The sequence below is a fragment of the Oryx dammah genome, unplaced genomic scaffold (assembly GCF_014754425.2).
Source record: "Oryx dammah isolate SB20612 unplaced genomic scaffold, SCBI_Odam_1.1 HiC_scaffold_16, whole genome shotgun sequence".
NCBI lineage: Eukaryota > Metazoa > Chordata > Mammalia > Artiodactyla > Bovidae > Oryx > Oryx dammah.
This window is the reverse complement of record NW_024070200.1, coordinates 1,678,155-1,690,808: the sequence shown is the minus strand read 5'-3', so window position 1 is coordinate 1,690,808 and position 12,654 is coordinate 1,678,155. Positions and strand designations below refer to the sequence as shown.

At 61.6% G+C, this 12,654-nt stretch overlaps 1 protein-coding gene across 2 annotated transcripts in view; it reads right to left on the bottom strand.

Annotated features, from left to right (window-relative positions):
* Nucleotides 1–80: 80 nt before the first annotated feature.
* Nucleotides 81–12,654, bottom strand: part of PPP1R13B (protein phosphatase 1 regulatory subunit 13B) — a 74,323-nt gene continuing 61,749 nt past the window's right edge. For both annotated transcript variants that reach the window (XM_040256827.1, XM_040256828.1), the window contains exons 9-17: nt 10,286–10,466; nt 6,852–7,021; nt 5,996–6,497; nt 4,239–4,978; nt 3,567–3,704; nt 3,358–3,491; nt 2,625–2,791; nt 1,564–1,763; nt 81–1,030 (exon numbers count right to left, since the gene is read on the bottom strand). In XM_040256827.1, coding sequence (XP_040112761.1) covers nt 989–1,030; nt 1,564–1,763; nt 2,625–2,791; nt 3,358–3,491; nt 3,567–3,704; nt 4,239–4,978; nt 5,996–6,497; nt 6,852–7,021; nt 10,286–10,466 — 2,274 coding nt within the window. In that variant the 3' untranslated portion in view covers nt 81–988. The remainder of the gene's footprint in view (nt 1,031–1,563; nt 1,764–2,624; nt 2,792–3,357; nt 3,492–3,566; nt 3,705–4,238; nt 4,979–5,995; nt 6,498–6,851; nt 7,022–10,285; nt 10,467–12,654) is intronic.

Here is a 12,654-nt window from a genome sequence, read left to right as displayed (position 1 = left end):
TCTTGTGAGCACACTGTGTACAATCGGTGCCCCAAGGATCTACACATGTCCATACGTAAATTACACGCGAGACTCGTACATGGAAAATAAAGCTCAGGGCCTGGACTTTAATGAGAAAAAAAACATTTCCAACATGGTTCTGATAGTTTCGAGTGGTTTAGTCAAAAAATACTTTCGGTATATAAAAGCCTGTACGTACAGTTCAAATCTCAGGGAAGCGCCTCACTGTAAGTCTGCAACCGGGGCAGAGGGACCGGGGAGTCTGGGCCCTGCCCCGAGCCGCACGGGCGGGCGTCTCCCATCCACCTGCCCCCCGCCCGGGCCTTCACAGTGCCGGGAACGGCAAGGGCACTGGGGCATCGGGAGGCTGCAGGAAGGCGGCGCCGTGTTATAACTTCTGACCCGGTGGTGTCACTTGGTCCTAAGGTTCCTTGTGCCTGTGGCCTCCCGTTCCTGGAATGGGAAAGGAGTCCACACCTCAGACACCCCCGCTAGACAGGCCTCCACACAGGGCTCCTTTGGTGATGAGAGAAGAAATGCACGCGAGGATGGTGCCGGGCTTCCGACTTCCCACGGACAGGAGGGCGGGGCTCCAGCGAGGGGCGCTCCTCACAGCCGGCAGGCTCTGGGGGGGCTGGGGCAATACTGGGGGTCAGGGGGCCTTGGGGCCCGTGTCCGTAAGAGCACCGTCTTCATCGGCAACCAGTCGGGGGTCAACGACAGGGCTTCTTATTGGCAACAAGGGTGGTGGTTTAGAAAGCTGGGTATTTATTTGGATTTACAGTAATTAGCAAAATTCAGTCTCCCTGGAGGTGAAGGCCTCTCTCTGAGCCGAGGGCAGACCCTCACCCGGGGGCCCTCACACCGCGGAAACGGTCTGCTGCGGGAGCCCCTGAAGCTGCGTCCAGCGTCCACTTCCGGGAGATGGCTGAGTCAGCCCGAGCCGCTCCCCGCCGCCGGCGAACCTGTGCGGTGCTGCAGGGGGCGCTCAGGCCAGCGTCCGCTGTCGGGGTTTGATCCGCGGATACAACTGGGAGGCAATGGACAGGGCTTAGGACGAGGGGACACCCACGGCAGGGGCCCTGTGCCAAGGCCAGGCTGACGCTCAGAGGCCGCCCTCCTCTGGAGACACCCCCCTAACGCCCAGAGGCCCCGTGCCTTTTCCTCTCAGGGCACTCGGGACCGCCTAAGATACCGGTACTGTCTGTAAGGCCCCCAAAGGTGCCTGGCAGGTGTCCAGTGACTGCAGGACGACAGCAGCTGCCAGCCCACTGGGCGTGGAGCAGAGAGCAGAGGGAGGCCCAGGGCCTGAGGGGCCATCGCTGCAGAGGGCGCAGCCTGCAAGCCCCGAGAGCAGAACACGCCGAGAGCAGCCCTGATCGAGGGGCTTCAGCCTCCCCAAAGGCCTCCCCCAGAGCAGATGGCCCTGCTCCCCGCGTTTCCCAGGAAGCACGGAGAAAGGCAGTTTTGCCCCCGGGGCGGGGCCTGAGCCGGCACCCCCCCCACCCCGGGAAGTAGGCGGGCCCCGCCCCCCGCAGTAGGAGGGCTCCACCTCCGCCTTACCCCCAGCAGGTTCCTGGGCACGTAGCCCTCCCGGTCCCCGAGGCGAGCCCACCACCAGTCGGTCTCGACCTCGTCCTTGCGCCGCAGAATGGTGAGGGCGTCCCCTTCGCGGAAGGACAGCTCATCGCTGTTCTGGGCCTCGTAGGCCCACAGGGCGTACACCACACCTTTGTTCATCACGCCCAGCTTCTCCTGCACGCCTGGGACAGGAGAGCCGACAGTCAAGTCTGCAGGGCCGGCTGCTGAGGACTCGGAGACACCACTGGCCTTGGGCAGCCCGCTGGGGCCACAGCAGAGCGCTTAGAAGCTGGGCCAGCTGCCGCCCCCCACCCCCCCAATAACGCCACCAGTCCCTTCCATGTCCCAGCAAGAGGCCCGCAGCAGAAGCTTCATGTCCAGAAGCAAAGGTGCATTCATGCTAAGTTGCTTCAGTCGTGTCCGACTCTGCAACCCTAAGTAACTTAGCCCACCAGGCTCCTCTGTCCACGAGATTCTCCAGGCAAGAACACTGGAGTGGGTCGCCATGCTCTTCTCCAGGGAGAAGAAAAGGTGGTGTTTCTTAGGGTGAAACTTACAAGCCACAAGCCCATGACTGAAGACCCGTGTGCTGCTCTTGGTGGGGGGAAGCATACTCCACCAGAGCAATAGGCCACCGCCTCCCAGCACAGGCATCCCCTGCCCCCTGCCTTGGGGACTGGGCCTGGGGGCACTGCCCTTCTGTGCATCACTGTCCACAGAGTGGGGACTGAGACCACCCAGGACACCGCCCTCAAGGCCTCGCTCTGGGCCACTGCATGCCCAGGGCATCCTGGCTGCCCACAGAGAGCATGTGGCAGAGAGGGGAAGACTTTGTTTTGAGCAACTCGGCATGGAATCCTGACCATGAGAATGTGACAGGTCTTCAGCAATGAGCCCAAGGGCCGGGGTGACCTCTGGTGCCAGGAGACAGACTGGGCTTCCCCAAGGGTGAACTCGGGGCTTCTCTCGGGCCAGGCAGTGGCATGGCGCGTGCCCACCGCGGCCCAGGAACGGCGCCCAAGGGCGTGTGCCCACGCCCCTACCATATAGAAACTGGGAGCACTGGATGTAGCCCTCCTCCATCTCCTCGCACTTGTCCGCGGCCGTCTCGATGTCGCTGATGGTGGAGGCAAAGATGGCGGCGCCGCTCTCCACCAGCTGCTTGCAGAGGTGGACGCTGTTGCAAGAGGCGGCACAGTGCAGGGGCGTCCTAGGGGGACACAGGGAGGCCTCACGCCCTGCCGGTGGCCCGGGCCCCAGGCGGCCTGCAGGGCGCGCACTCACCGCCCAACCAGCGGCTGTGTTGCTGCCTTTGCAGGGGCCTGATTCTACTCCCACTTTTACGACGGACACACAGACCATACGTACACACACACACCGCCCCCAACACACCACACCCACACCTCAAAAGGCTGGGTGGTGAGTGGACCAAGAAGCAACCTGTAAACTGTGTGTTCGTGGTGTGACATGAACATGCCCTCACAGCAGCTGTGATGGTAACAGCTGTGCATTACCACGATATAAAGAAACAGATGTTCACAGGCGGCGGCGAAGACCGCGGCCTGAGGCGCACAGTCAACGGCACGGGTCCCTCCACACAGGCTTTCTGGCCGCTTGAGAACAAATGGTTCTGTGGTCAGCCGTGCGACAGGCGTGATCACAGCAGCGCCTTTGGCAAACCCAGCACGAGACGGAGGTGGCTGGGAGGAGGCGCGGCCCGGGTGCGGCCGTCCTGTCTCCTTTCCTCCTCTGCCCCCACCCACCCCGGGGCCTCACCAGCCGTCGCTGTCAGCGGCGTTCACATTGACCCCGAAGTCCAGCAGGAACCGCACGATGTGGTGGTGGCCGGCGCAGACGGCGTTGTGCAGGGGGGTGATGCCCTCGTCGTTGGGCTTGCTGGGGTCCTCCACCTACGACACGGGACACGGCGCGTGAGCCCCGCCGGGCGCCGCCAGGGCCGCTGCCCCACACAGGCACGCGCTCACCTCGTAGATGACCCTCTGCACCAGGTCGAACTCGCCCTCCAGAGACGCATCCAGGAGCAGCGCCAGCGGGCTGAAGCGGACCCGCAGGCCGTGGCCCGTCCGCTCCGAGTCGGGCTTCTTCAGGTTGGTCCGCTTGCTCTACGGGGAGGAAGCGTGCTTTGGATTTCAAAGCGACCCCACGCAAGCAGGCTGGGACCAGAGGAGAGGAGGCAGGAGGAAGGGTCCCTAGAGCCTGAGGCGGAGCTCCACCTGCAGCACCCCCGCGTGCAGCCCCAGCGAGCAACAAGGGGGCACTGCAGACCAGCCTGCGCCTGGCTCTCGGGGGCGGCTCTGCCTCGGGGGCTGGGCTGTCCCCGCAGGTGCCGGAGGGAGGCAGCGAGAGGGACCTCAGAGCTGAACTGCCCGTGCCCTGCCAAGGGGCTCAGGGCAAGGGGCTCCCACCTCCCTCTGCTCCTTCAGCACCGCTCTCCCCCCAGTGCTCTTGTCCAGAAGGGTCTCCTCCCCTAGAGCTGCCTGTCCTGATCCCAGCGACGCCCCCCTTCCTCAGGAACCCTTGGGCCCCCGGGGGCGAGGCTGGCTCCACTGCCCGGCACCACCCGACCCAGGTGTGTCCCTGACCAGCGCTGGCTAGCTGGCCAGGAAGCCGGTGCCCTGGTCCAGGGCAACACCCACCGTAGAGGCCGAGGGCAGTGGCACAGCTGGGGGCGCCTGCTCCTCCGCTGGAGAGGGGGCCGCAGCCCCAGGGCTGGGGACCTGCTCGGTGGACGGGGCTGTGGTCACGTTGTTGTTGTCATCCTCGGCCGGCTCAGCCGTCTGGCGGGTGTTCAGGGGACAGAGCAGGCCCTCGGGTTCAGGGGAAGGGAGCCGGTTGTCATTGGCGTCGGAGGCTGGGGGGGGCGGGGCGGTGGGCGGGGCGGGGCCAGCCTCGCCCAGGTTCCCGTTGGCAGTGGCGTTCCCATTGTCCTCATCAGCCAAGGAGCCCAGGAAGTCCTGCGAGGGGCTGGGCTGGTAGAAGGGGGCGCCCTCCATGCCGCCAGCCAGCGTGTTGAAGCGCTGGTACAGCAGCTTCTGGATGTTGGGCCCACCAGGACCCTCGGGCTCTGTGATGGAGCTGCGCTTCTTCAGGGGCCGCGGCGCGTTGGCCAGCTTCCTGCGCAGGGCCTCCAGGTCGGCGTCGCTCTGGTAGCGCAGCGGCGAGTGCACGATGGGCGTCAGCTTGGTGGGGCTGAGCGGCCGCGGCAGGCTCTCCACGGCCCCGTCCCCGGGCGGCGCAGGGCTTTCGGGCTCCGGCTCCTTCTCGGTGCTCTCCCCAGGAGGCGGGGGCTGCGCGGCACCCGGGGCCAGCGAGCCGTGGAGGAAGGGCAGCGGGGACGGGGACGTGGAACCAGACGGCAGAACCGGCTTCCCGTATACTGGGGAGACAAGCCCAGCGCTCAGCACCTGCCCGCCAGAGACCGCAGGAAAGCCACGGGAACCCGCCAACTCCTCCCTGGGGAGGGGGACTCTCTACTTGATTGGTGTGTATGCAATCAGGGCTTTTTCAGATGCAAAAAAGAAAAAGGCTGCAAAGTGGCCTACCGACTGTAAAGAGGCACTCGCTGTTTGTTCGCCAAGGAGAACCACGTGACCCTGGGGCTGCCCCACATGGGGAAGACCACAGGCCGCCTCAGGAAGGAAGGGCCCCGGTGGCCCTGGTGCTCCTTGCCCCCAAGGCCAGAGCCTGCCGCAGGTCAAGGCTGGCATGTCCACCTGGGCCCCCGTGGGCCCCTGTGGGGAGCCTGGAGATTCTCAAACTAGATTCTGGAACCTGCAGCCCACAGGGGACAACTCTGAGGAGACCCCAGACTTCCCTGAGGCCCAGATCCTGCCGCCCAGGAGGAACCACCAACAGCATCCACACGCAGGAGCCGAGCTCCGTTCTCACACCTGCCTCCCCAGGAGACCAGGGCGGACTTCCCTGCACCCAAACCAGGGCTCTACGTCCCTGTGGGCTCTGCGAGAGGACCCCAAAGCAGCAAAACCCTTCCCTCATATCACCCCCAGGGGCCTGGTTCGGCGACTGCTAGGGGGCCAGGGGATCAGGTCCAGGCAGCCCCACGACGCCAGCTCCTAGATAAGTCCTGCACAAGTCAATACAAACCAGGAGAAAAAAAGAGAGCAAATTCTGAGATGTCAGCCTTCTACGGCCTGGATTTCCGGAGTAACGTGGGCAGGTGGGCGCTCAGACGGGAAGTCAGGGAGCTGGGGTCTATCGGCAGAATCGCTCTGTGTATGTCATCTTTATCCCCGCTCACACAGACACCCACAGCCACATGTCACTAGGAATCAAGTCTAACCCTAAACAGCCTATGGCCCAGAACTCAGGGTACAGACTGGCATTTTCTGAAATAGGATTTCCCAGCCCCAGGAGGAGTACACGCCCACCATACCTGCTTTAACCGACTTATTCACAGTGCTGTGCGCTGCTGGCTGGTAATTCTTAGGCGGTGTGGCTTGCTGGAGGTACATGGAGTATATGGAACTTGAATTCACCGTCTGGGGTCCTTTCCTGGGGGACTGTGGCCTCGACCCTTTATCAGCCAGGAAGGGCCTAATGGCCACAGTCAGCGGGAGCTCGGGTCTGCCATCTCCGGCTGGGAAGGCAGGCAGCCCTGCAGGCGGGTATGTGGGACTTGGGGGCACAGAAATCCTCTGCTGAATCTGCTGCGAGGAGCCTGGCTGGTGCGGGCCGCCCGCAGGGGGCAGCGGGGCGGGCTTCTGCCGACCGGGAAGGCCTGCGCTGGGCCTGGGCAAGCTGCCCTCCTTCCTCCTCTCCAGGGAGTTGGTCGAGCCTGGGCCCACAGGGGCAGGACTTGGGTACGTCCCATAGCTTGGGGGCAGCGGCTTGCTGACACCAGGCAGGGGGGGCGGCACTTTGCCGGTCTCCATGCCCTACATCAACACATTAGAGAGGAACACAGAGTCAGCTTCTGACAAGCTCAGCACGTTTCCACCCCTGGTCACAGGAGTACAAAGTGGGACTGTCCTTCCAAGGGGCCCGTGAGCAGGTGCGGGCACACCAAGGGGGTTGCACAGCAGGGGGACAATCCTGACCACAGGCTTCCCACGCACGCCCAGCCCACGTGCTCAGGGCCGTGAACTCCTCCAGACTTGGGTACGACGTGGACACTAACAGGATTAATTTGCCTCATGACACTTCCTACCCCTTAGATGAAGACGAAGGCTGAAGAGGGGTGTGGTCAGCTACGGGCTTGTTTGTGTTCTGGACAAAGATGGATGACCTACCAGCTTCTCCGGAGCACTCAGGGCTGACAGGGGCATGGGCTGGCTAGAGACGGGCCCCTGCTTGAGCGGCCCCTCAGCACTCGTGTCCTTCCAGTCCACGCCAGCGATCTGCGGTGGTCTCACCGAAGAGCTAGAATTCTGTTTTAAGGTTGGCCAGTTTCCATCATTGACTTGAAAAGAACACAGAATTTAAGTAAAATTTTTCTTGAAATTAATTGAACCAATGTAAGAATAACCCTCTGCCAGAAGCAAAAAAATCACCTCTGAGACAGCACGCTCTGATGGAGCCACACGGGCAGCCACAGAGACTGCCGAGGGGCCTCGCCAGCACCCACGGGGCTCTCAGGTGCGCAGAGACTCATCGACCGAGCACACAGATGCGCCAGCCCCGGCGAGGGGCCAGGGGGCTGGAGAGACATTCAGCTCCCATCGAAATACAGGTCAAACCCATTACATCAACACCAACAAGCAAAACAAGCGTTGGCACAGGGCTTTCAAACACTATTTGCAAATACAGTTACACACAGCAATAAAAAAGATTTATCTTTTGACTTCGTAACAGGTTTGACTTGTACTGCTTCTGGGATTAGAAGAAAAATTTGGCTTTAGTCTGTCAGAAATTTCCATCCTCTGAAAATCATTCATGATCACAGGAGAGAGGTACAGTTCCCAGTGATTTGAGTAGCAGGCCATCAATCTGCTGCAGTGATGAGAAAGCCAGTGAGCCCAGGTTCTCAGGAAAGCCACTGAAAAGGCACACCGTTTAACAGCGTTTTCCAAACTGAGAAAGGGTGCAGAAGCATCCCCTGGTGGCACAGGCTGGCTCTCAGGGAGGGAGGGTCTGGCCTCTCTGCAGTGGCAGGGGCTGGACTGGAGGGGAAAAGGGACGCCCGGGGCACTGTCCAGACCCTCCTGCCGCCTGCCAGCACAGCGGGGGTAGCTGAGGGGCGGCTGGGCAGCCCCCCTCCCGGACAGCTGCTCTGCTGCAGCTCACACTGCACCTGGTGAGAGGGGAGGTCTCGCACGTCCTGGAGAGGGCCTGAGGGTGCCGGGCAGCGGCCCCTCCAAGGCAGAGCCTGCCTGTGGCTGCAGCATTGCGCGCCCGCTGCCTCCCTGCTCAGCCCAGCCCGGCTGCCAGCCCTGGCGAGCACTTCCAGGCCTCAGGCCAAGCCACCCCTTTGCTCGCTGTGGGCCATGCCGCTCCCCGTCTGGAGGTGTGTGCGCTCTCACGCCCCTTGGTGCTCTCAGGCTGGGCCGTGTGGGCCACAGACGTGCAGTCTCACCAAGGACGCACTGAGAGCAGACCCCAGGCTAAAGGGCAACAAACAGAGCTGACGCAGGAGAGGTGGCTGGCCTCGCTAAGGGTCTCAGGAAACGTGGCTGCCAGCCGCTCCTGAGATGCCAGACCCACAGGAGAGTTCGTGGAAATCAGGCACAAAGGCACTGGAGAGGAACTAGGACTTAATGAGGCAGAAGATGAAGAAGAAGGACCCGTTTATTCTTGTTAGCAACGGTCAGCCATCCGAAAGTGTGATGGGAGATTCCTGCATGAAGCGAAAACTAAAAGCCTCATGATGAACTCAGAAAATCATCATTCTGTAAAAACCAAACCAGAACAGCCCCTCTGGGCTGACACCTGTCAGGCCCCTCCTGAGGAGGTCTGGGTTCCGGCCCAGCCTAGACGCCACTCCTGCCTGGGAGGTGGTGGTAGGGTCTGAGCGGGGAGCAGCCTTTGTCAGTTTGGAAGAACTGAGGATTTGGCAGCGTCACCAGAGCTCCCCAGCGGGCCTGCCGGCCAACATACGCTTTGCAAATGGGCTCGCAGGGCGCTGCGATGGGCCGCGGCCAGGCCCGGCGTCAAGGTCCGACACTGTCCACAGACGGGTCGCTCTGGGTTGACCATGGCCATCTGTGCGACACGGAACCAGAAGGACAGCCGAGGGCACGTTAGAGTATCCTGGGAGCCTTCTCACTGAGGCTCTCCACCCGGGCTGTGGGCTGGCATGGGGCCCTCGCACCCACTCACCCTGCAGCACAGAGGGCGCAGGGCTGTGGCCGAACCCTGGGGACACGGCCTCCTGGCCCTGTGGGGGGCTCCTCCTGGCGGCTCTGGCCAGGCAGCCCAGCACATGCCCATGAAAAGGAGGGAACTGCGAGCCACCAGCAGCTCGGGCGGGCTGGCAACGTTTAAACTGAGCAGGACCTGGCTGTGCTAATTACCTGCCATCGGACCCATCGGGTGGGTCAAACGATAAACAGCAGCTTATCAATAAAAGCTGCAACTCAAGTTTCATGCAGATTACGTGTGCCATGTGGCTTCTGAGACACGGCCACGAAGGGACCTGTGCCAGGGCACGTGGCCCAGGAAGGCTGGGGCTGCCTCATCCCACCGGGGTCAGGGTGAGCCCCAGGCCCTCCAGCGGCGCGGCCACTCAGACCAGGTGCCAGGCAAGCGACCGCCACCCGTGAAGCCCCCAGAATGGAGGCCCGGCCCGCCGGTGGTCCTGCTGTGGCGAGCGACTAGTGGCAGCTGCACGTGCGCTCCGTGACCCCCGTGACGGGCGGCCCCTGCCGTGACGTCTCCCTACCCGGCACCGGATGCATCAGGGTCAAACGCGGCACTCTGAATGTGCTGTCTTCCTCTGAGAAAGGAGTGTGGCCTCTCCATGGAGACCAGGGCTGTGCTCGGCTGGGAAGCCAGGGCGCTGCAGGGACCACATGTCCTCAGGGAGGTTATGCACCGCATGGAGCCGGAGGCCTGAGTCTGGTGACACTGCCAACTCAGGGTGGTGAGGGCCAAAGGGATGGTTTGTGGACTTTTTGATGGACGGAGCCCGTGCTGGCGCGGAAGGCAGAGAAGCTGCAGCAGTGATCCACAACCTTGGCAGCACCAGGGACCGGTGTGTAGGAGACAATGTTTCCACGGACCAGGAGCCGAGGGGTGGTTTCGAGATGATTCAAGTGCATTACACTGATTGTGCGCTTGTTTCTAATCTCATGCACCACTAATCTGACAGGAAGTCCTGGCCCATGGCCCCGAGCTTGGGGACCCCTGAGCCACAGGGCTCTGCCCCTGGGGAGGCAGCTGGGTCAGGAAGACGAGCAGCAGCCCAGCTGTAGGGAGGCGCCCTGCTGGCCACTGAGTACCCTCAAGGGAAAGAAAACCTTGGTGGGAGAGACCTAGGTCTTAACTAAGCTGTGTTTTTAGAAACCAGAGTAAGGATGCTGAGTCCAAAAAAGGGCCCGCTCCGGTCTCAGGATTGTCATTACCGTGGTGGCGCACAGCTCCTTGAAAGCTGCCTGAGACGACGACGTGCCTCAGGGGACACTTCACCGGGGCTGGAGTGCGAGGTGGGGCCCTTCTGAGGCCTCTGCCCCCCCGGTTCTCCTCCCTGCCCCCCTGCTCTCCCTGGAAGAGGGCCAGGGCCACTCACCAGATTTGGACCTTCCATGGGCAGCACTCGAGGCGCCGGTGAGGGACTGGGGCTTCGCCGGGTCTCCGGGCGCAGGGCAGCTGCCAGTGCTGGGCACCTGGATGTACGGCCCCACCGCCGCCACCCTGCCGGGCGCACTCAGGGGTGACTGAGGCGACGACGTGCCGTTCACGCGGCTCAGCTGCAACACGGAGAGGAAGAGTCAGGAGAACTGTCAGCCTAGTATGACGGACGGCTCAGGCCCGAGCCACACGTAGGCAGCTCCACCAGCCTGGGAGCCCAGTGCCTAGAAAGGGTGAGACCTCCGGAAAGGGCCCTAGCCCAGTCCTGTATGGGTGATGCCCTGATAACACCAACCTGGGTGAGAGCGGTAAAGACCAGGAGCTGAGTGGAGACAGAGCAGCCCCGGGGGACCCCCTCACCTGGGCGGGCAGAGAGGCATCGTCAAAGCCTGAGCTCTGGGCCTGGCCTCTCCCACTTATTCACTGTGCTACCATGGGCAAGTGACTGAACGTTTCTGAGCCTCTGCGGCCCTGTCTGAAAAGCTGGGGGAAGGGCTACCACAGGGACTGAAGGAGGTAAGCACAGGACACGGTGACAGGGTCTGGACCGGCAAGACTCTGAGCAGCTCCCTGAGGCAGTTCTGCCCTTCTCAGCAAGGACACTGGTCCCGCAACACTGCCCCACCACAAAAGCGTGCAAACCAGAGATCTGACGGGAGACATGGACCGTCAAGAGTTCCCCAGACAGGCTCGAGGTGAGACACCCATGCCTTTCCTCCAACTGTTTGCAAAAGTCTGCATGCATGAGCACTGGTCACTCTGGAGAAACGGTCCATGATTTTTAAAAAAAAGTATTATTTATTTTTGTTGCTGCGTGTGGGTCTTTACTTGTGGCATGCAGGATCTAGTTCCCTGGCCAGGGATCGGCCCCGGGCCCCCTGCACTGGGAGTGTGGAGTCCTAACCACTGGACCACCAGGGAAGTCCCAGGGTCCATGATTTTGACAGCTGCTCAAAGGTGCCAAAAACCTTTGGGTTGGAGACACATCTCTGCAGGAACACCAGCCTCTTCAGGGAGATGCCCTGATGTACCAGGTTCAATAAGCAGTAATGTCTGTATAGCCATTTGGGATGGTTAATTTTACCCATCAACATGGCGCGGCTGTGGTGGTATTTTTAACATTTAAATCAACACACTGTGAGTAAAGCAGATTGCCCTCCATAATGTGGCTGGGACGGCCCATCAGTTGAAGGCCCTAGAGGAAAAGACTGAGGCTCTTGGAAGCAGAGGGAGTTTTGTGGGCAGACAGCCTCAGACCCAGGCTGCAACACCAGCAACTCCCTGAGTTCTTCAGGCCATAGGCCAGCTGCCCAGAGCTGGGGTGTGCCAGCCTCCACACCCGCATCAACAACTTCTTACAATGAGGTGACTAACTGATCGATCTCCACACAGGTTGCACAGAGGACTGACCCACCATCACTAAGACTGAAACGTAAGCAAGTCTGGAGCAAGGGCACGCCTCCTCTCCCATGGTCTCTGGGAGAAAAGGGAACCATTATCTGAAATCAGGGCGTTACACAGAGAACCACTGACCTCTAGGCACCTGGTTAAAAGAAAACAGTGCAGCTTTGTAGCCAAGAGCCTCTGCAGCTGAGAACACTGAGCTGAGGCCCCTGGCACCTGTCATCCTCTGGGCTGCCTCCCCCACCCCACCAGGGGAGCCCCTGATGCCCGGCCCTCGCCTCCTGAGTTGCCCCAAGGATGCTGGTCCACTGCCAGAGCAGCACGCACTGAGGACGAGGGACTCCTGGGGGCACTGTCCCAGCTGCTGGGCCGCCCGCTCCCTTTCCACTGCTGAGGGGCGGCGCCAGTCAGCTCTGCACTGAGGCCCTGCTCCCCCGGAGCCCGAAGCACCGCTGGGGGAACACGGGGCCAGCCAGACGCCCCACACAGCGGTGCCCATCCCCCCAGCCATTCCCTGTGACACAGACGCTCATGAACATCAAGACTCGGGGAGCTCTGCTGACAACAGGGCTGGAAAACGGGGACACGGGCCCTGGGATATAGGGAGCCACCAGAAGTCTCACTAGGAATGAAGTGCCGACCGGAAATACACCCACGTTACAGTTAAACAGAAGACGACCAGCCACAGAGCAGGGTAAATGATGTGAGTGAAAGTGGAAGTGGTTCAGTTGTGTCCGACTCTGCGATCTCATGGACTATACCATCCATGAATTCTCCAGGCCAGAATACTGGAGTAGGTAGCCTTTGCCTTCTCCAGGGGATCTTCCTGACCCAGGGATCGAACCCAGGTCTCCAGCATTGCAGGCGGATTCTCTACCAGCTGAGCCACAAGGGAAGCCCAAG